General features: G+C 38.4%; 1 protein-coding gene and 1 pseudogene across 1 annotated transcript; both read left to right on the top strand.

The window, feature by feature from the left end:
* Positions 1-668: 668 nt before the first annotated feature.
* On the top strand, positions 669-4,383 carry LOC121789002 (beta-glucosidase BoGH3B-like). The gene is made up of 9 exons (XM_042187559.1): positions 669-993; positions 1,085-1,289; positions 1,830-1,920; positions 2,007-2,152; positions 2,550-2,793; positions 2,878-2,982; positions 3,071-3,253; positions 3,345-3,549; positions 3,696-4,383. Exons 1-9 carry the CDS (start codon positions 777-779, stop codon positions 4,193-4,195), a joined length of 1,896 nt encoding a protein of 631 aa, XP_042043493.1. The 5' UTR covers positions 669-776; the 3' UTR covers positions 4,196-4,383.
* Positions 4,384-15,912: 11,529 nt separating this feature from the next.
* On the top strand, positions 15,913-18,747 carry LOC121762721 (annotated as a pseudogene).
* The last annotated feature ends 5,691 nt before the right edge of the window (positions 18,748-24,438 follow it).

The raw sequence follows: 24,438 nt of genomic DNA, 5'->3' as shown, positions 1-24,438 counted from the left end.
ACTCTAATATCACTTTGAAGTAGTATTAAGGTTAAGGTTAATTGTGAATAAACTCATGAATAATATATGTAATTTTATTATTTATTTTACACTATTTAAAATTTGAATGATAAATCATAAAATTTAAAAAATTACTAATAAATGTCCCATTTGGTGAAATTTGTTTTATTTAATTTTTTTTACTTTTTAGTTATTAGTCTTCAATTATAGTACCAGCAAAATTTTATATATATGTACACCAGTTTCAAATCAAAGGAAATAGATTATAATGAAAAATCGTAGTATGATTATATAAATTTTGAAATGTATGACTGTTTAAAATCATTTAAATAGTCACGTGTAATTATTATAAATAATCCAAAAAAATTTATATAATCCGGTGTAATTTATTGTAAACCATCCATAAAAAAGAAGTCGCATATACCATAAAAGTAATGGTGGATCTCAATTAGATTTCTTATCCAATGTTAGATAAATCACTTTATAGTTTATAATCTTCAATTAATTTCCTTTGTGAAATTGTTAGCACTACACCACGTACATCTTTCTCTATCCACAACGTGCAAGTGCCGAATCTCCAAAAGTAATCCACCCACCCCCCCTACCCCATCCCCCATCCCAAGACCCAAAACCCTTCTCTATATATACAGCCATAGATGCACTTCCGTTAGAAATATAGCTCAGCTCTCACACATTCGATACTACTCTGTTTATATGCTAATGTGCGTTTGGATCCCTTGTTTGTGTCATTTGAAGCAGCAGCAGCAGCAGCAGCTATGGGGATGAACAAAATGAGGGTGTTTTTGGTGTTTCTTTGTTTGTGGGCTGCTGTTTCTGAAGCAGAGTATCTCAAATACAAAGACCCCAAACAGCCCTTAAATACAAGAATCAAAGATTTGATGCAAAGAATGACTCTTGAAGAGAAGATTGGGCAGATGACACAAATTGAAAGGAAAGTAGCATCCCCTGATGTTATGAAGCAGTATTTCATAGGTATAAAGATTCATTTTGATATTCCTCAAGATCCCATCTTTATGAGCCTCATTTTTTGCAACATTTTAAAGATTTTATTTTTCTTGCGCAGGGAGTGTGTTGAGTGGTGGAGGAAGTGTTCCTAAGCCCAAGGCTTCTCCTGCAGATTGGATGGAAATGGTGAATAATATTCAAAAGGGGTCTCTTTCAACTCGGCTTGGGATACCTATGATTTATGGGATTGATGCTGTTCATGGCAACAACAATGTCTATAAAGCTACCATTTTCCCTCACAATGTTGGCCTTGGTGTCACCAGGTATACATATATAGATACATGGATAGATACAAGTGGTTTGTCTTTGTGTGTGAGATTGTGTGTTTTGGGTTAAAAGTCTTGGTGGATAACTTGTACAATATGACTTTCAATTTATGCGTGTCTCTTGGTAAAAGCTAGCGTGCTATGACTAATTTCAATTAAAGTAATTATTGTCACTCAATTTTATCCACTTAATTGTGACATTAGTTGAAATCACATCATAGTCTTGTCTGAAACAGTTTAATTCCATTTAGTTACATTGATCTTTGGTAGGAATTTCCAAAAAGTCTGATGTGTTCAAAATACGAGTACTTTTCATCTCAGTAAAAATGGCAATTAAATCTAGGGAATATGATTTTTTATCATACTGTATGATTATTCCATATTTGACTCATCAAGACTCAAATGTACAACATATGAGGATTTGGATTGGATCTATGCCATTTTCGAACTATGATTGAACCGTATTGATAAACAAAGATGTTGAGACGATTGTACAGTTCAAGATTTAGTTCGCTGATTGTTGGTAACTGCGAATAGGGATCCACAACTTGTAAAGAGGATTGGAGCAGCTACTGCACTTGAAGTTAGGGCCACCGGAATTCAATACGCCTTCTCTCCCTGCATAGCTGTAAGCGAGTTTCACCCGTCTATTTTCCACTATTTCTGTTTAACTTCTTCGCGTTTCTTGATGTGTGGTCATTTGTAACTTAATAGGTCTGCCGGGATCCAAGATGGGGCCGTTGCTACGAGAGCTACAGCGAGGATCACACGATTGTTCAGAAAATGACTGAGATCATCCCCGGTTTGCAGGGTGATCTCCCAGCAAACTCTAAGAAGGGCGTTCCATTTGTTGCTGGAAAGTGAGTTTTCTTTTCTCATAGTATTTAAATCAATACCGCGTTTGTTATTTATTTCCTAGAAGAAAATCTATTTGGGAGTAGGTTTTTGCTTTGATATTCACATGGCCTGTCCTGATATTTGTCTGCTGTTTTGTCTTTTTCCCATTTTCTAATCAATTGAATAATGTGTGTTACGTTATCATATGCCAAAATTTGTTAGCATCAGTTTCGGTAGCTGAATGAATGTGATGTATGAAATTCTTTCATCATTCACTATCAACACTTTGAAAACAACCGGCTCTCATGATGTCAAAGCAGTTGAACTTAGTAAACAAATTATTGTCTTTTTATAGTGAAAATTTGACCAAGAATAAAAAAAGAAATAATGAACTGACCAAACTTGATCATCTTTTCATAGAGAAAAAGTTGCAGCTTGTGCAAAGCATTTCGTGGGAGATGGAGGCACGACGAGGGGATTAGATGAAAACAACACCGTCATTGACTCGAAAGGACTGTTTAGCATCCACATGCCTGCCTACTATGATTCTGTCAGTAAAGGCGTTTCCACAGTTATGGTCTCTTACTCGAGCTGGAATGGCAAGAAGATGCATGCTAACGGCAATCTCATCAATGGCTTCCTCAAGGACAAACTAAAATTTCGGGTATGTACTAACATTTGAATCTGATTAACTTCTAGAATCATGATGAAATGATTTCTAATCGTCAACTGTCATTGCTCTTTGTAGGGTTTTGTTATATCAGATTGGGAGGGCATTGATAGGATCACGAGTCCACCCCACCAGAACTACACTTACTCTGTTCAAGCCAGTGTTCTTGCTGGAATCGACATGGTTAGTTTTACATCCGAACTATGATATGAAGAAGACCCTCCATTTCAAACAGTCAACCCGATCTTACATGTTTCTTGATCTCATGCAGATTATGGTACCTGAGAACTTCCAAGAGTTCATCAACAGTCTGACCTCGCTTGTGAAAAGTAATGCGATCCCCATGACCAGGATTGATGATGCTGTCCGTAGAATACTAAGGGTGAAGTTCGTCATGGGCCTATTTGAGGATCCCCTAGCCGAACCCTCCCTAGCAAAACATCTTGGAAGCCAGGTTTGTTTTTTATTAGCTCATTTATATTCATCACGGCTCCAAAGTAGTTCCTTTTTTCGCCTTTAGTGAAGCGTTTTTTTTATCATTACAGGAACATAGGGAGCTTGCAAGGGATGCTGTAAGAAAAACACTCGTCTTGTTGAAGAATGGCAAGGGCCCACACAGTCCATTGCTTCCCCTTCCGAAGAAAGCACCAAAAATTCTAGTTGCTGGCTCTCATGCTGATAACTTAGGATTCCAATGTGGTGGCTGGACTATTGAGTGGCAGGGTGTTCATGGCAACGACCTCACAGACGGTAAGTTGTTAAAGCGAGGTCATTTGGGGTTTATGTTTAAGGTTTAGGGATGCAATGATCATAAAGCACAATACAAACCTATTGAGCTTTCAAAACACACACAAATAATATGTTATGTTTGTCTAACTATGTAATGGTCTTTACAGGAACTACAATCCTGGCTGCCATCAAGAAGACGGTAGACCCTTCGACACAGGTGGTGTTCTCAGAGAATCCAGATGCAAGCTTCGTGAAGAGTGGTGGATTCTCCCATGCCATCGTTGTAGTAGGGGAGGTCCCCTACGCAGAGATGTTTGGGGACAGCACGAACCTAACCATAACAGACCCTGGTCCAAGCACCATAAAGAACGTGTGTGGATCGATGAAATGTGTGGTGGTGGTTGTCTCTGGGCGGCCTGTTGTAATGAAGCCCTACGTTAACCAAATAGATGCTTTGGTGGCGGCGTGGCTGCCGGGCAGCGAAGGGCAAGGGGTGGCTGATGTGTTATTTGGTGACTATGGATTCAGTGGGAAGCTTGCAAGGACTTGGTTCAAATCAGTGGATCAATTGCCTATGAATGTTGGAGATGCACATTATGATCCTCTTTTCCCATTTGGATTTGGGCTTACAACTCCACCTAGGAATGCCCGAGGATCAGAGAGCTAAAGTAAATTGTTTATGATTGTATTTTGTGCATTACTTTTGTGGAGAGGAAAATGCCTCATGCTGGATCTCTACATATTTTGAGCTACATGACTTACCCCTACTATTTATTTAATTATTATTGCAACCATGATTTAAGATTGTATTTATCAAGTTCCCATCAAACATAAAAAAGAGGGTCATTTTTGTTTGATCGAATGCATTAACCAAGTTCACGTATCACAATTTATTTTGAGCTCACTAGCAACAATCTCAATTATTTTGATAAAATAAGAAAAATCAATATGGACTGCTTGTTGATGGAAGATTCGTTTTTAGAAATAGCGAATGTTTTAATAGGTTAAAATTATTTAATAGAATAAAGAGTGAATTACATATTTAGGACCTATACTTATCACGACACATGTTTGCGGTCCCTATACTTGCAAAATATCATTTGTGGTCCATATACTTGTACATATGCACGTTTTTAAGGTTCTTTTCACTTTTTGACATTTTTTAGGACGAAAATACCCCTAAATAAATGGAGGGCAAATTTATACACTATTTTCTCTCCTTTTTCTTTCGTCTTCCTTTTTCCTCTTTTTGTAAATGACTTGTATAATTAGAAGAAAATTTGCCTTTTTCCTCTTTCTGTAAATGACTTATAAAGTTAGAAGAAAATTTGAGATGAAACATATTTGAACAAGGAAATAAGAAAAATCAAATGTTCAACTAAGAAGTTTATTTTACATTATTTTGTTAGAATTCCGAAGAGAAGTTTCTGATATGAGAACCCACATAAGTCGCCGGGCACCGCCCACTTGCTAAATAATACACACAACCAAAATTACCATAATTTCATCCATTCCATTTATCGCTTATTATTCCCCACTTTACGATTGATTAGATTTAGATATTCACTTGTTGAAATTTGTCATTCAAATTCGTAATCTTTTATTTACGAGATCATTAATTATAATACTCCACATCGAAGCATAATCACAAATACTCTAGTGTGGTGAAGGAAAACGACGTGAAAATGTAAAATTTATCATCATATGATTAAATTGATTAAAAAATTGAACAGAACACAAGGAAATAAGATTAACAAATACATAATTTCAGTTCTAATTTTGTTATAGATATAGGAAAAGGGAAGGAGTACAGAGAGAAAATAGAGTACAAATTTGCCCTTTTCCCATTTAGGGTATTTTCGTCCAGAAAAATGTCAAAAAGTGAATAAAAACCTTAAAATGTGCATAAGTATAGGGACCACAAATTATATTTTGCAAGTATAGAGACCGCAAATGTTCGTCGTGATAAGTATATGTCCTAAATGTGTAATTCACTCTAGAATAAATATAAAATGATATTTTAGTCCTTAAATATTATAAATATATTTATTTCATTTTTATTATAACATTGAAAATACTTACTCTTTACCTTAATTTTTAAAATTACACATATCTTGTAGAAATGCTTCTAAATTAATCTCATATATTTTGGTGAGATTAATATATTGGTGTGAATAGTTGAAGACTAAAGTCCCAAAATGGTCCTTAACATATGACGTTTTTTTTATTTTGATCCAAAACATTATCTTTTGAATTATTCGGTCCCTCACATTTGAAATCGGACCACATTTAGTCCAAAATTGACGGAATAGTTAAAATGTAACGGTCAACGGAATTTAAATCAATTTTGACCGGATTAAGATTTATAACTATGTTTTATTAAGGGCGAATGCCTAATTAACCTAATTAACCTAAAACTTAAAAATGTAAAATGTAAAATAAGTTAAAATATAAAACCTGCAAATAAAAAATAAAATGAAAATGTTCGATTGAAATGCGAAGCGACGCAGCCTTCATCCACACTTCGAACAAACTCTTCACTTAACTCTTCACAAAATGTTCTTTATGCACATAAATTCCAATCGACACTTGGAACCCTAGATTTCGCCGGCGATTCAACCCGTTTCTCACCGGCGATTCCAAAGTAGTTCGCAATGAGTTGGTACGTGCATGACTCCTATCACCGTTGCCTCGGCGATCCTCGTGATAACAAATACACGTTTGAGAGGAGGAGGAAGGCGTTGCACAGTCAACCAACGCCGAGTGGAAATAGAGAAGGTAAGCTTTACTTCATGTTTAATCTTGTTTCGAAAGTGGTCCCAAATTTTTGTGTCAATTTGTCCTCTATTTGTCTCAATTTTGTCTTATTAGGAGTTGATTTGTCTCAATTTTGTCTTATTAGGAATTGATTTGTCTCGATTTTCACTTATTACGCGATTAGGGTTTTGTCTCGATTAGGATTTTCACGCTGAGTGTGCTGAGCATGTGGGTGTGGTGTACTGAGTGTGCTGAGCATGTGGGTATGTGTGCGTATTCTTTGATGTGTGTTGGTGGGGACCAAGGTTGGTGATGCGTGTTTTGCTTCGAATTTTAAATGCTTATGGTATGGTGTTGGGGAACAATCTTGGTAGTGGGGACCACACTTGTTAACACAAATATTTGATTGTTTAAAGTAGATGTTTTGAACTGATATGATTCTTATTTTCTTTTTATTGAAGATGGTACATTCACAACAAAAGTGCGTTATTCTGGATATATGGACGAAAGCCGTGAAAGCCGTGGAAAACAATACGTGGATGAGATGACTGAGTACATGCATAGATGTGACCCAGACAAATGGTCGAAACTTGAAGTAGATGACTTTGTTGATTAGAAGCTTGGTCTAGATGTAAGTGTGTTGGAGTACTTTTACTTGAAGACTGTGATGAATTTAAAAGAAGGCTTGGTCCGCTTATTTGACAATAAATCCTCTATGGATATGGCTGAAATTGGAGTAAAAGCAGGGATAGTTGACCTCTATGTTGTGGAAACAACTGGGGTAGTGGTCAGTAAGTAACTCAAGACCATGGAGATGATGGAAAGTCCACTGACAAGGGAAATGAAAGGCTAGATGCGGCTGCTTAGGGGAAGAGTGTGGTTGATGTTGATGAGGAGGACAATGTGGAGGTGCCTCCATATGTTGATAGTGACTACGACCTTACACAAGACCATGGAGAGGCTAATGTTGATGATGGAAAGTCCACTGACAAGGGAAATGAAAGGCTAAATGCGGCTGTTAAGGGGAAGAGCAAGGTTAATGTTGCCGAGGAGGTCAATGTGGAGGTGCATCCATTTGTTGATAGTGACTACGACCTTAGTGATAAGGATGAAGATAATATTATGGCTGCCCAAGTGGAAGGGTGGAAAATGGTCGTGGATGTAATGTCAAGGCGTTTGACTAGTGACAGTGATCATCTTCCTAGTGACTCACCAAGTTCGGGATCTGAAGATGAAGAAGATCAAGAGCATGATGACGATACAATGCGTTTGACTAGAAGATATAAGGCTGACACTAATCTCAACGACCCGAGATGGGAAATCGGGTTACGTTTTAATTCCAAGGCAGACTTCAAAGACTTAATTCGTCACCAAGGAGTATTCTTGGGGAAGAAGCTGAGGTTGGAAAAAAATGACAACATTCGTTGCATAGCTCACTGTCGAGGGGTACTAAGAAGAATAGCGAATGCCCGTGGCTCGTGGCACTGGCTCATAGGCCTGCCCATGGGTTTTGGCAGGTTTCCCGGCTCCACAACAACATAAGTGTGGCGGGGCTTCATATAACCATGGATGTGCCAATGCACGGTATCTCGCTAAGAAATACAAGGAAGATATCCGAGTCATCTCTGGAATGACTGTTGGCCAATTTATAGAAAAGGTGAATTGTGACATGAAGATTACCATATCTCCAGGAAAGGCCAAGAGAACTATGCAACATGCACGGAGGCTGATAGAAGTCGACTTGGTGAATCAGTACAAGCGCCTACATGACTACAAGGCTGAAATTCTCAGGACTAATCCGGGAAGCACGGTTGTCTTAGCAACGCAGCGGCTTGAGGATGGAAATGACAGGTTTAAGGCCATTTACATTGCTTATGAAGTATGTAAAACTTTTTTCAAACGCCATTGCAGACGCTTGATAGGCCTAGAGTGTCATTTGAAGGGGCAAGCCAAGGGAATTCTTTTGACAGCCATCAGATTGGATCCGAATGATCAGATTTTTCCCTTGGCTTTTGCCGTAGTTCAAATTGAAAATACTGACACATGGAATTGGTTCCTCGGGCTGTTGGTGCAAGATTTGGAAATTACGGACTCTAGCAAGTGGACTTTCATCTCGACAGACAAGAGGTACATTAAGCTAACATAGTATGCTTAAAGGTTCCTAAGTTTAAGCATAAGGTTGTTTTCTGTTATTGAACCAGAAACTAATCAGTATGTTTTTTGTGATTGGCTGTACATTTTGGCTGTTTTCTGTGAATGAACCAGAAACTAATCAATAACAGGGGCTAACAAATCTTTTTGTTAATGGCATGGGCTAATCAATGGCATGAGAAAGTGTTGCCCGCGTGCCGAACACCGGATGTGTGTTTGGCATATGCACAACAATTTCAAGAAATTGTTTCCTTCAACTATTTTGAAGGACTTGATTTGGGAGGCAGCTCGAGCAACTAATATTCATGGCTTCGAAAAGGCGATGAATGAATTGAAGGAAGAGAATGAGCAAGCATACAAGTGGTTGGCAGATCACACAACGAAGGAGAATTGGAGTCGAGCCTTTTTTGGGTTTGAAGCAAAATGTGACATCCTTGTTAATAACACTTCTGAATGTTACAACAAGGTCTTACTATTTGCTCGGGAGAAGACGTTGTATGGGATGCTCGAGTGTATTAGGATGTATCTCATGGATAGGTTTACCACAAGGAGGAAGATGGGGGCAAGGTTGGAGGATGCTTTTGGGCCGAAAATCAGAAAGAAGCTTGAGAAGACAAAGGAGAAGATTGGAGAATGCATGGTGAGAGAGGTCGAGGAGTGGATTTATCAAGTCAATACAAAGTGGAATGACCAATTTGTTGTCGACATGGGGGACCGCACTTGTAGCTGTAGGCGCTGGATGTTGACTGGATTACCGTGTCAACATGCCATTGCAACGATTGAGATGACTTTGGAGAATGTTGATTACTTTGTCGCAAAGTGCTACTCCAAGGAAACCTTCGAAATGGTGTATGAAGCCATCATCTATCCGGTCCAAGGACCGCAACTATGGACAAAGACGGCCCACCCGAACGTTATTCCACCCGAGCTGACCAAGCTGCCGGGACGTCCGAAGGGAGCTAGACTAAAGAGCGTGCAAGAGGCTCGAGAAATGACAAAAGAAAAGGCTCGGGCAGCCCGTATAGTGCAAGTTAGAGATGACATTAATGGAGGCCAAAAGATGTCACAGAAAGGGTTGATGATGGATTACAAATGTCGGCTTTGTGGAGTTGTCAGTCACAACAAAAGAAAATGTCCCCAACGTGAGCCAACAACTCCGAGCAGCCCAAAACGCACAAAAGGTATAATTGTCTTCCATGTTATAAACCCTAAAAATACATAAACCTTACTAATGTTGATTGTTAACAACCTATTTTGTAGGGAAGAAGCGGCAGCGAGGCGAAGAGAAACAAAAATGCACATTGTGTCATCATCCCGGTCACAATAGGCTATGATGCCAAATTGCTGTTGCCGATATGTTTGTGGATCAGCCCTCCTCGGCCGCGGGTGACAACCATGCTACTTCATCAACTGTGAAGAAGAACTGAAACTATGCTAATGTGTTTTTGTCTATGAAACAATTGTGTTACCCCCTCAAAACTCTTGTGTTACCACCTGAAATTCTTAGATTTTGGCTGATTTGGTTGATTTTAGTTTGGGCAGTGCCCATTGTGGTGGTTTATTGCCTACTTGTTGTAGGTTATGGTGGTTTCACTTTATAAACTGGTGGTTGATTTTGGTGGTTCTCATTTTGGTTAATGTATGTTGAATATGGACAGATTGCAAGGGAAATGAATTGTATGTTGATACTTGTTATATCCCAATCTTAAAATTTCATTCTGAATTGCTAACTTCATTTTGAACATACTTGTTATATCCCAATCTTTAAATTTCATTCTGCATTGAGATACTAATTGCAAGGGATGCCTCGTTGTATTCTGAAAAGATAATCACCAGATTGAAAACATTTTTTGCACTCTTATGCAACATATTTATATAAGATTACACTGTCAATTTGGTCGTTAACATTTTGATAACATTTTTTGCAATCTTCAATCATACAACTCCTCACCCGAGATTTAGTCCTTAACATTTTTTGGTCCATCTAAAATGCTTAGATTTGGTACTTAACATTTTTTGCACTTTTAGAGCATACAAATCCTCACCCGAGAGCACCAAATCTAGCCTATAAGCCCCTAAATGCACCTCCTCACCCGAGAGCAACAAACTATGCGATACTCACATTTTGAAAACAATATATATATAATTCATGGCAACTCTAAAACCATGATATGAAGGTGTAGATCAGTCCATGCCACTGAAAGTCCAGTAACAGCCAACAACAATATATGCATAGAGTTGCAGATATTCTTGCCCTTCAAACACCAAGAAACGCAATTTTGGAGTGCAATTCATACCATTCTGGAGTACAACATACACCAAGAAACGAAATTTGATTCAGATTCCAGATTTGATTCACCATTGGAAACGGAATTTCATTACTTGAACCCTAATATACAAACAAACACCACAACAAATAAACAAAATCCATACATCACAACACTACGTAATTTCTCTATTGCCCTATTATTCTCCTCGATTGATAACAAAATCAAACTAAAACTCTCACTTTCGGTCTCCGGCAGCGGCATTGCAGATGTCACGGCGTCGTCTTCGTCGATTGGCTCACACCACTTGAAAAAACGACAATCTTTTCTCTCACAAACAAAGTATAGCTTCCCCCTTGTTGGTTTTCCATGGGTGTTGACGATTCTCAGCAAAGCCCGATTCTTGCAATGGCAAAATTCGTACCGGAATCGGAGGTCACGTCCACCGCCACTCTCACCGGTCTCTCTGCTGTGGTTCGAACGGTCCATGGTTGGGGAGTTGGGGTTACTTGATGTTCTTCCGAGAATTAGGGTTTCTCGCGTTTATCTGCCTTCATCAGACGAAGAAGATGAATGGAAATGAGAGAGAGAATTAAAATTAGTTTTATATTCATTTTATTAAATATAATTTTGAACCAAATTTGCATTTATTTCAAAAAGAAAAAAAATCAAATTTTTATAAAACTTAGTCGGGTCAAAATTGATTAAAATTGCGTTGACTGTTACATTTTAACTATTCCGTCAATTGTGGACTAAATGTGGTCCGATTTCAAATGTGAGGGACCGAATAATTCAAAAGATAATGTTTTGGACCAAAATAAAAAAAAACGCCATATGTTAAGGACCATTTTGAGACTTTAGTCATAGTTGAAATGCCGAATGAGAATGTAGACATTATAGAGACGGGGTTAAATCGAACCAAGATAGTTAAGCGTGGACCTCTTTTTTCCATTCTCTTCGCCCGAAGACCAAGATTACACCGTTGGGCCAAGATTAAATTAATCTTACTCCATAATGCATCTTACTTAAAGCATCCATAATACGTAGGACTAACCAATAGCCTAGCACTAGGACTAATCAAAAATACCTCATGCCACGTCACTAGGACTAATGACAGCACTGTCGCATCACTAAGACTAACCACGTCACTAACAAACACAGATTTTGCATGTTTTTAAGGACTAGATTTGACTTGTTTTAAATGTCAATCATGCAAATTAAGTTCTTAAAATGCATATGTTATACATTTGGTATTTTTGACGTGTTTGTTGATAAATGATAGAAAAAGATAGAAAAATGAGGAAAAAAGGGCTAAAGTGCAGCAGCCTCTGTTCGAGCCCATTCTGCCAGAGATTTTGAAGTCCAGTAAGTGCTTACTACATGCCATTCTCTTCGTCTTCGAAATAACTTCGCGTGGATATCTTGCATGTCTCAATCGGAGTTCTGTGGAGAAAGTTATGATAATTCTACGAACGTTGCGTAGTGCAGTCAAAGCTGACGGGAATTTATGCGGAAATTCACGGAAGAAAAAAAATTATTATATTGTGAAGCCAAATCTCTCCTATTTCTTGTAGGGCACGAAATTTATCAAAAATAAACCTTTTTCCAGCCTTCCAGCCTATAAATACCTCTGAACCTAATTCATAATCTTGATCTCAGAGCCTCCAATCCTTCTCCCCTCTACACTTCTTCCATTCCATATTCCACCCTTAAATTCATCCATCTTCCATTGGAGCGGAGTTCTGCAGATCCAGGCAAGAGAAGATTGAATTTTGAAGATTCAACCTTTGGGTTTTATCAATTTCTTTCATGTCTCGTACTTTATTTTTAGTTTTTACTTGTCTATGAGTTAAACATCAATTGTGGAATTTTTGGTGAAGATATTCGATTGATTTTCCTTGTTAGCTCTTGTAGTTATTTGATTTATCCTTGCGCTTTCTATATTCAATTGATTAGCTACCTCTTGAATACATGTTAGAGTTGATTAGAGTACTCGGGAGACGAAATAGTTGACTTGGAAAATGAATAATTCACACTTTAATTCAATAGAACTCAGGAGAGTTGAGGTTTCACGTGAGGTCATTAGTCTTAACGATCTTTTAGGAATTAGATGTTAGAGATTTAAAGGGGACTTTGATTTCAACACCTAATCTACGGATTTCTCACATCGGGAGATGGTTTAATCCAGTTAAGTGACCGACTTAATAACTCTAGAGACCGTAATTCAAGAAAGTCGATTGTGTTTTGGATCCTAATATTCTACATTCCTATGCCTGCTTTGTATCATTGTTTATATGCTTTCTTTTTATTTGTTTATTTATTTTTCAGTCTAGTTTAATAAAATCAAACAAAAAAAAACATCTGTGTCTTTAAATAGTATATGACGCTTAGTAATATGATAGCCAGTTGCAATCTTATTCCCTGTGTTCGATATCCCGGTACTGACCTTTAGCTATACTAGATCTACCCTGTAAACTTGCAGGTATTTTTAGTGCTAATAAATAGTGCATCAAGTTTTTGGCACCGTTGCGGGGGGATATTATTGCTTTAAGCTGATATTGTAAAATGGTTGATAATACTAATTTAGAGTGTAATATTTTGTATAGTTTTATTTTAATTTTTTTGTTTTATTTGTTTTGCAACGAGCACGAAGCATAACAATGGATTACTCCAGTACAAGATAGAATTATCTGCTACAACACTTGATATGCTCCATAGAGCGTGGGTGAGATACATACATTTGATTGCTCCCTTGTTTTTATTAGTTTTCTTCTTTAGTTTTCTCCTCCGTAGAGCTGATGTTTCTCCGTATAGTTGAAGTTTAAAAGAAAATTTATAAAAAAATCATTTCTTTTAACTTTTCTTTCTCGTTGTTTTTTTTTGTTTTTTTGCTTTTTATTCTTTTAGTTCTGCTTTTCTTTTTTTTTTCTTTTTTTTTTCTAAAAAAAACATCCGTGTCTTTAAATTCATCTATCTTCCATTGGAGCGGAGTTCTGCAGATCCAGGCAAGAGAAGATTGAAGATTTAAGATTCAACCTTGGGTTTTATCAATTTCTTTCATGTCTCGTACTTTATTTGTAGTTTTTACTTGTCTATGAGTTAAACATCAATTGTGGAATTTTTGGTGAAGATATTCGATTGATTTTCTTTGTTAGCTCTTGTAGTTATTTGATTTATCCTTGGGCTTTCTATATTCAATTAATTAGCTACCTCTTGAATACATGTTAGAGTTGATTAGAGTACTCGGAAGACGAAATAGTTGACTTGGAAAATGGATAATTCACACTTTAATTCAATTGAACTTGGGAGATTTGAGGTTTCACGTAAGGTCATTGGTCTTAACGATATTATAGAAGTTAGATGTTAGAGATTTAAAGGGGACTTTGATTTCAACACCTAATCTACGGATTTCTCACCTCGGGAGAGAGTTTAATCCAGTTAAGTGACCGACTTAATAACTCCAGAGACCGTAATTCAAGAAAGTCGATTGTGTTTTGGATCATAATATTCTACATTCCTATGCCTGCTTTGTATCATTGTTTATATGATTTTTTTTATTTGTTTATTTATTTTTCAGTCTAGTTTAATACAATCAAACAAAAAAAAACATTTGTGTCTTAAAATAGTATATGACGTTTAGTATATGATAGCCAGTTGCAATCTTATTCCTTGTGTTCGATATCCCGGTACTGACCTTTAGCTATACTAGATCTACCCTGTAAACTTGCAGGTATTTTTAGTGCTAATAAATAGTGCATCAGTCACAATAATCTCATTAGGACTAGTTGACGCCCTAGCCAATAAAATAAATTCACAAATTTACAAATACGGAATTAAAAATTCAACATGAATATAGAAAAAGTACAACCATTTTATTTCATTAAAAAAATACAGAGTTCAACTAGAATAAAAATAAAAATATACAAATCTTATTATGAAAATTACCCAATTTACCCACTTTATCGGTCATATTTTTCATATTTTGCATTAAAACTCATGTCATCCATCAATATTTTATTATAAAAATTACTACTAATAATCATGAAATTTGGTCAATTCTAGCCGATCATACAACTTTTGAAAAGTAGAATGTAGTTTTTACATTTTTTCTTAATCATCTCATTAATTAAGATTTAGAGGAACATTAAATATTATTTGAAAGCCATAATACATTAGCTTAAATCTTAATTAATTTCCTTTGCCAAATTTAGATAAATTTTATCCTATGCAATATAAGTAATATTAATGATGGATTTCATTTAATAAGAAACTAAAAAAAGTATCACTCTATTATGAATAGATTAGGATGAAAAGTCAAAGGTAGTACTCCCTATCCCTGTTGTCACGTAGATGAGTTGTATTTATTTTTAGGTTGTTATACTATAGCTAGGTCATTTCTTTTTTTTCCTTTTTTTTGATAAAAAATAACTTATTTATACTCTCTTATTTTATTCTCTTTTTATCTCTCCACCTTTTTCTTTTCCTATTTTATTCTCTATTCACTTAACTCACTTTTAACACAATTTCTTAATTCTCGTGTCGAAAAGAAACACCTCTACTACCATGGGACATGGGGACTATGGTTTTAATTTTAAAATAAAATGTACTCCCTCCGTCCCCAAAGAATATGAACTTTGAGTTCGGTATGAGTTTTAATGCAGAATTGGTAAAGTAAGAGAGAAAAATAAATAAAGTATTGTTAGTGAATATTGGATCCCACCTCATTAGAGAGAAAATAGTTTCCAAAATTAGAAAGTGCATATTCTTGTTGAACGGACTAAAAAGGAAAGAGTGCATATTTTTGTGGGACCGAGGGACTATTACTCTAATAGGATTTAAAGATATTTTATTTATTTTTTATGTATCGCTCTAAAATAGTTCCCTATTCTCCTATTATTTAAATTTACTAACGTGTAATATAGTATAAATATTTTAAATACTCACGTGTAATACATTGCAAACTTATCCATAAATGAATTGTGTTAGAAAATTTCATTTACTCTAGTGTAATCTATTGTAACTCATCCATAAAAGAAGCCCGGTATATCATAAAGCAATGGTGGATGTCATACACATTAATACACGAGTATGAAATAAAAAAAATATAAAAATTTCAATTAATTTTCTTTGCCAAATTGTTAGCACTACACCAGGTAGGTTGTTTCACACCATTATATATTAAGCCATAGACGCACTAAGATAGCTCAGCTCTCACACACTGTAAACTAATGTGTTCTTGTAAGTGTTGCTCTTTTCTAACAATTTTCGTTAATGTATTGTTAATATGCTAATGTGAGCTTAGATCTCTAGTTTGTTTCAATGGAAACAGCAGCAGCAACTATAGGAATGAACAAAATGAGGGTGTTTTTGGTGTCTTTTTGTTTGTGGGCTGCTGTTTCAAGAGCTGAGTACCTCAAATACAAAGACCCAAAACAGCCTTTAAATACAAGAATCGAAGATTTGATGCAAAGAATGACTCTTGAAGAGAAGATTGGACAAATGACACTAATTGAAAGAAGAGAAGCCTCCCCTGATGCAATGAAGCAGTATTTCATTGGTATGATGATGCATTTTGATATTAGTCAAGATCCCATCTTTATTTGGCTCATTTATTGCAACATTGAAAAGGAATTTTGTTGAGTGGTGGAGGAAGTGTTCCTAAGCCCAAGGCCTCTGCTGCAGATTGGATGGAAATGGTGAATAATATTCAAAAGGCGGCTCTTTCAACGCGGCTTGGGATACCTATGATTTATGGGATTGATGCTATTCATGGCAGCAACAATGTCTATAAAGCTACCATTTTTCCTCATAATATTGGCCTTGGTGTCACCAGGTATACATCTACAGATGCTGTTTATAGGAATTGATGCTATTCATGGCGACAATTCAAGATTTAGTTTTTATTGCATCACTATAACTATGATTGAACTTTATTGATAAACAATGATGTTGAGACGATTGTGCAATTCAAGATTTAGTTTTTACTAACTGTTTGTAAATGTAAATAGGGATCCACAGCTTATAAAGAGGATTGGAGCTGCTACTGCACTAGAAGTTAGGGCCACTGTAATTCAATACGCCTTCTCACCCTCCATATCTGTAAGCCGAGTTTCACCCTTCTCCTTTCCACTACTCCTGTTTAGCTTCTTCGTGTTTATTGATATGTGGTCATTTGTAAATTAATAGGTCTGCCGGGATCCAAGATGGGGCCGTTGCTACGAGAGCTACAGCGAGGATCACATGATTGTTCAGAGCATGACCGAGATGATCCACGGTTTGCAGGGCGACGGCTCTAAGAAGGACATTCCATTTGTTGCTGGAAAGTATGTTTCCTTTTCTTCTTCTCATTATTTATCTTGCAAATTAGCTGACCAAACTTGATCACCTTTTCACAGGGAAAAAGTAGTAGCTTGTGCAAAGCATTTCGTGGGAGATGGAGGAACGAAGAGGGAAATAGACCAAAACGATACTGTCATTAACACCAAAGAACTGTTTAGCATCCACATGCCTTCCTACTATGATTCTATCAGTAAAGGCGTTGCCTCAGTTATGATCTCTTACTCGAGATGGAATGGCGAGAAGATGCATTCTGACCGCAATCTCATCACTGGCCTCCTCAAGGAAAAACTCAAATTTGAGGTAAATATCAACATTTGATAAACTCTTCCAGAATCATGATGAAACAATTTCTAATTGCAATGCGCATTGCATGGCTTTGTTGTATCAGATTGGGAGGGCATTGGCAAGCTTACAAATCCACCTCGCCTGAACTACACGTATTCTGTTCAAGCCGGTGTTCTTGCTGGAATCGACATGGTTAGTTTTTACATCCAAACAATGAAACAAAGAGAAGACCTCCATTTGAAACACAGTCTACCTCAGCTATCACCTTTCTTGATCTTTTGCAGTTTATGATAGCTGATCATTTCCTAGATTTCATCAACAATCTGACTTTGCTTGTGAAAAGTAACGTGATCCCCATGACTAGGATCGATGATGCTGTCCGAAGAATACTAAGGGTGAAGTTCGTCATGGGCCTATTTGAGAATCCCCTAGCCGATCCCTCCCTACAAAAACATCTTGGAAGCCAGGTATGTCTTTTGTTAACTCATTTATTTTCATCATACCTCCAAAGTGTAGTCCATTATTTCGCATTCAGTGAAGCGTTTTCTTTCACTACAGGAACATATGGCGCTTGCAAGGGAAGCTGTAAGAAAATCACTTGTCCTGTTGAAGAATGGCAATGGCCCGAATAGTCCATTGCTTCCCCTTCCGAAGAAAGCACGAAAAATTCTAGTAGCTGGCTCTCATGCTGATAACTTGGGATTCCAATGTGGAGGCTGGACTATGGAGTGGCAGGGCTTTAGTGGCAATAACCAAACTGAAGGTATGTTGCTAAAAAAACAAGGTCATTTATGGTTTATGGAAACAATGATCATGAAGCACAATACAAACCTATTGAGCTTTCAAAACACACACAAATAATATGTTATGTTTGTCTAACTATGTAATGGTCTTTACAGGAACTACAATCCTGGCTGCCATCAAGAGGACGGTAGACCCTTCGACACAGGTGGTGTTCTCGGAGAATCCAGACGCAAGCTTCGTGAAGGATGGAGGATTCTCCCACGACATCGTTGTAGTGGGGGAGACCCCCTATGCGGAGAAGTTTGGGGAGAGCACAAACCTAACCATAGCAGAGCCTGGTCCAAGCACCATTAAGAACGTGTGTGGATCGATGAAATGTGTGGTGGTGGTTGTCTCGGGGCGGCCTGTAGTGATGGAGCCCAATGTAAACCAAATAGATGCTTTGGTGGCGGCGTGGCTGCTGGGTAGCGAAGGGCAAGGGGTGGCTGATGTGTTGTTTGGTGACTATGGATTCAGTGGAAAGCTTGCAAGGACTTGGTTCAAATCAGTGGATCAATTGCCTATGAATGTTGGAGATGCACATTATGATCCTCTTTTCCCATTTGGATTTGGGCTTACAACTCAACCTAGACATCATGCCTGAGGGTCTCAGAGTTAAGTAAATTATTTAAGATTGTATTTTGTGCATTCCAATATGGATTTGGGATCAACTTCCTATGAATGCCTGGCCATCCGCATCGCGTCTCGATGCTGTCTCTATCTCGTCTCGGAGAGATGAGACGGCATCGAGACAGCGATGCAGCCATCCATCTCGATCTCGTCTCGACGGGCGTCTCGGCCCGGAAGGTGGGTTGGCGAGACGTCTCGTCACGCGCCAGCGCCACGCGGCGAGCGCTAGCGCTAGGCGTGACGCCCACTCGCCGGCCCGCGAGTGGGCGTCGTCATGCTGACGCAATAAATATTTTTTTAAATTTGATTTTAATAAATAAATAAAATAAAATAAAAAACGGTAATATTACCGTTAAACGGTAATTTTTATTATTTTTTATTCTATATATACTCCTCTTTCATTCTCATTATACACACAAACACACATCTTTTCTCTCCAATTTTCAACTCTCTTTTCTCTCCAATTTTCATCTCAAAATATCCGGCGACGAAAACTCTGGCGGCTCCAGCGGCTATGACTTGAACACGTTTGACGACTGGGGGGCATGTACAATGTCTTGGGTGCTTCCGGTTCGTCGACGCCGGACAACCAAGGCTCGTCGACGCCGGCGGCGTACCAACCACCCTATGTTGATGTGGATGCATACTCTCATCTCTCCTCCCCGAGGTATGGGCAATCGCAGGGATTATCCCAAATTAGGGAGGATTTTCCAGATGAACCGTATCCGGAAGGAGGACGAGGCGGTGGAAGCTCCGGGGGTCGTGCATTCAACGTTGTGGAGGAAGAGGAGGAGGCGGCTGAGGAGGAGGAGGATGTAGGTCGTCATCCATACAGCCGCAACAACACGATGACTCTGTTCAACGCTTAGGTCAGCGTCTCGTACGATCCCATCGTCGAGAATCAACAAACCCGCAAGTGTATTTGGAAAAAGGTCACCGACGCCTACAACGAGAACAAGCCAAAGGGGTCCCGCCGCCGCACCATGAAGATGCTCTGCAGTCATTTTGACCGAGTCGACAGAGATGTCAAAAAAATTTGCGGGATCTACAAGAATGAAGCGGCGAATTACCAAAGCGGAGCCAGTGGAGCCGACATTCTGAGAGCGGCTATGCGAGTCTTTTTTGACGACAACAACAAAGAATTCAAACATGTCGATGTTTGGGAGGCGGTCAAAGACGTTTAAAGGTGGGCTGGCGGTGTCCAGTCCAGCACGAGCTTGAGCTCGAAGCACACGAAGCACACGGTGGGTGGCCAATACTCGTCTAGTGAGGGCGGGTCAGGCAACGCCTCACAAGAGGTTGAGGGCACGACCACCGATGCAGGGGGCTCCTCCAGTGGGCGCCGTCGGCCGCAAGGGACCAAGGCGGCGAATTTGGCTAGAGGGAGGAGGGGCCGAGGCGAATCAAGCCAGGCGGGCTCGGTCTCGGGCTCGAACACCCTATTGTCCATGTACTTGACCGCCACGATGGCTGACACTTCCCGCATGATGCCTCCCCAATATCAAGCCCATCTTGCCGGAATTGAGTATATGACAAGTCAAATTGGTATTCCGCCTACAGGTGGCTTGAGTTCACCGCCACCGCCTTCGGGGGATGATTCGCCGGCGGAGTAGTTTTTAAGTGTGTAATTTTTAATTTCTAGTATTTTAAATTATGTCTTTTTTATTTGTTTTTTTAGATTTTAATTATGTGTTTTTTTTAATTATATATTTTTTTTGTTTTTTTTAGGATTTTAAATTGTAATTTTATTTTATTTAATGAAGTGTGTTTTTATTAATTGAATTTGTTGGAAATAAAAATAAAAATGAAATTGAATGAATAGTGAAGGGATGAGATGGTTAATAGACGGTTAAGAGATGGAGGGATGTAGGTGTTGTCTCTTATTTAAGAGATGGGGTGAAAAGTACAATGTGGCCCATGAATAGTGAAGAGATGAGACGGTTAAGATACGGATAAAAGACAGGGATGCGGATGGCCTTCTACCGCATATTTCGAGCTATCAGACTACTTATTTATTAAATTATTGCAACCATGGAGTATAAGATTGGAAGTATCAAATCACCATTAGACATTAAAAAAAAGGGGGCCATTTTTGTTTGACCGAATGCATTAACCAAGACCTTCAACACTAAGTTACTTTTTCAAAGTAGTTCTTGTAAAAAAACTTGACACACAGTTTATATATTTCGATGCCACTGCCATCGATCTCAACTGTTTTGATAAAATAAAAAAGATCAAAATTGGTCTTTTGAGTTTAGCATACGAGAACAAATCTTGGGAAGTAATTTTACCCTTATGGCTACTTATTCGTGAATGTAATAAACACAAAATGACGGAAACATATTCTTTGCCTTAGTTTTGATATAACATTGGATTCACCCTAAACATTTGATTTTAAAGAGGATTCAGTGGTGAAGGATTTGTATCAGCAGATGATACGGAGACAAATAATGGGCAATTAGAAAGGGTGCAGTCCTTTGAGAATGATGTGTTAGAGCAGATAGTTTTCATATTCTATTGATTGAGAAAGTACTCCAACATCTATGAATTTATAGGAGAGTTGGAGACTCTTGAGATACAATAATAAATACATTCTTGGAACTAGTATACTATTGAAACTAGGTATTATAAATGCTCTATTCTTGAAACTCTTGATGTTCATCTTGGAACTCTTGAAGTTCATTAACTAACACCCCCCCTCAAGTTAAGTAACGGGATTTCCGATACTTAACTTGGTAAGAGCTTCTGAGAAAACTTTTGCTCCAACTGCTTTTGTCAAAATGTTTGCAAGCTGATATTTAGATCGAATAAATGGGAACTCAGCAATTTCTGCCTCGATTTTCTCTTTGATGAAGTGTCTATCTACTTCAACGTGTTTTGTTCGATCATGTTGGACTGGATTTTCTGCAATGCTGATCGCGGCTTTGTTATCACAAAACAATCGACATGGTTTTCGTGATAGAAAACTCAACTCTTCCATCAATCCCCTAAGCCACAGTACCTCTGTCAAACCATTTCGGATTCCTCTGAATTCTGCCTCTGCGCTTGACAACGCTACGACCTTCGACTTCTTGCTCTTCCAAGTGACTAGGTTTCCTCCAATAAATGTAAAGTACCCAGAAGTGGATTTTCTATCCACTGGGTTTCCAGCCCAGTCGGCATCTGTATAACCGTGAATCTCCAAATGTCCATTCTTCTTGAACATAATTCCATGATCAAAGGTTCCTTTGAGGTATCGGACAACTCTCAATGCTGCTTCAAGGTGGTCGTTTTGGGGTCGGTGCATAAACTGACTTATCACACTTACTGCATATGCGATATCTGGTCTAGTATGTGACAAGTAGATTAATTTTCCTACTAACCTTTGATACCTCTCTCGGTCAGCTAGTTGGGCTCCCTCGGTCATTCGGAGACCATGGTTTATTGCAATTGGTGTGTCTGCTGGCTTACACTCCATCATGCCGGATTCTGCTAGAAGATCCAAGGTGTATTTCTTCTGATTGATAAAGATCCCTTCCTTTGATCTTTGGACTTCAACTCCCAGAAAATACTTGAGTACCCCCAAATCCTTCATTTCAAATTCCGTCGCCAAATTCTTCTTAAGCTGCTCTATCTCTTCAGAATCGTCCCCTGTGATGATCATATCATCAACATAAATTATTAGGCATGTGATTTTATCCCCTCTCTTCTTCAGGAATAGAGTGTGATATGCATTACTCTATTGATAGTTGTACTTTTTCATGGCTTCTGTAAATCTCCCGAACCAAGCTCTCGGAGACTGTTTTAACCCATACAAGGTTTTCTTCAATTGGCAGACTTCTCCGACTTCAAAGTCATCCTCGAAACCAGGCGGAGCTTCCATGTAGACTTCCTTCTTGAGTTCACCATGCAAGAATGCATTAGTCACATCTAACTGGTGTATGGGCCAATCTTTGTTTGCTACAATGGAGAGCAGTACTCGAACTGTATTCATCTTTGCCACTGGTGAGAATGTTTCGGAGTAGTCCACCCCATATGTCTGAGTATATCCTTTAGCTACAAGACTGGCCTTGTATCTCTCGATAGTTCCGTCAGGCCTCCGTTTGATTGTAATGACTCATCTGCAGCCAACAGTGTGTTTTCCTTTTGGCAGTCGACATTTTTTCCAAGTCTTGTTTCTCCCCAAGCGCGGACCCTCTTCTACTGGGTAGTATAGTGAACCTGGTATCAATAATTCATCAACCCTCTTCTACTGGGTAGTATAGTGAACCTGATAAAACAAGCCCCAGCTAATCCTGAACCTGGTATCAATAATTCATCAACCCTCTTCTACTGGGTAGTATAGTGAACGTAGGGGTCGAATCCCACAGAGATGGTGACGATTTGGAGTGATTGTGGTGATATTCTGGAAGGGTTTGGTTAGCTACCACGCTTTGGGTTGAGACTTATCTAGGCTGGAATTTAAGGTGGTACTCTACTGACTAGGAGATGTGAGAGACTTTTGATAAGCAGCTGTGTACGTGAGAGTAGGGGACATGATGTTTCAGAAATAAATGTAGAAGGTACGAGTTTACTATAAAGGCTAAACGGAATATCAGAGGAAAAGAGGTAGTTAGGTGACTAGACTGACAGATCTGTAGGGTACCGCCTGAAAAGGTAGAAAAAGTAAAGGACAAAACCAAAAGTAACTAAAAAGTAAAAGTGGTCCCAAACTTGGATGGAGATGTTGTCTTCTTTAACATAAATCAAATCAGATCAGCAAAACCAGATTCATCACCATAAAAACACAGATTAACAACTTCAAGAACACAGATCTACAATTAAAACTTCAAATCAAAAGATCGAACACTGAAACTGTAATTATGCTTACTGGCCAACATGCAGGGTGGCAGAAATCACGTAAACTGGGTTTCCACACTTAACTAATTCAGATCTAAAATCTAACAGCTATCTAGACTTGCAAACTCAGAGAGATTAAGTACAGAAGTTAAAACATGCGATTCCACACTGAAAATTACCGTAACAGCTAGATCTAAGCTATCTAGGCAGAAAGAAGCGAAAACAAACATGAACCGATGCTGGAAAACAACTTCATATTCAATAAAACGTTTGGATCACAACTAAGACTTCAAAGTAAGCAAATATTTAAAGTGCAATAGATCCAATCGTAAGAAAATAGAATGCGATTAACTAAGAAAGCAATAAAGATTGTTTGCCACTCCGGGCGATGAAACTGCTACGACTACGGAATAAACTGGCTGGAACGATGGAAGGCGAATCTCCGGCGGACTTCTGGAACTTCAGGTGACCATGGCTGTGGCGAGGAACGAGAATTACGAAGGATAATGCTGAAGGAGTGATCTACCGAAGAGAGATTGCTAACTAAGCGTAGGAGTTAACTAACTAATTGATTATGATTGTCTCTCCAAGTGGCTTCCTTTTATAGGGAGGCCTCCCTTGATTTTTAGGATAGACTTCAAACATGAAATGACTCCTTTGCCCCATTGCTTGCGGCTGATCTTCCCAACTATCCTTCTTCTCTATCTCGAGCCTTTTTGGCATGCATACTGGTCAGAATAGCAACATCCTGACGCCCTTTTCGCCTGAAGTATCCGAAGCTTTGCCTACTGGCTAGAACACTCAACCTGCACACTTAAGCAACTGTTTTGCAGATATAATTCAATTATGCACATCATACTGACCAGTAACCAAGGCCTAG

This window comes from Salvia splendens, chromosome 2 (assembly GCF_004379255.2).
Source record: "Salvia splendens isolate huo1 chromosome 2, SspV2, whole genome shotgun sequence".
NCBI classification, from domain to species: domain Eukaryota; kingdom Viridiplantae; phylum Streptophyta; class Magnoliopsida; order Lamiales; family Lamiaceae; genus Salvia; species Salvia splendens.
This window is presented reverse-complemented; position numbering and strand designations above follow the sequence as displayed.

Bases quoted from the DNA above. Each gene is read 5' to 3' on its own strand.
- LOC121789002 (XM_042187559.1), top strand. From the start codon at position 777: ATGGGGATGAACAAAATGAGGGTGTTTTTGGTGTTTCTTTGTTTGTGG. The intron at 2,153-2,549 runs GTGAGTTTTCTT...ATCTTTTCATAG, and splicing joins GTTCCATTTGTTGCTGGAAA to AGAAAAAGTTGCAGCTTGTG. The intron at 3,254-3,344 runs GTTTGTTTTTTA...TTATCATTACAG, and splicing joins CAAAACATCTTGGAAGCCAG to GAACATAGGGAGCTTGCAAG.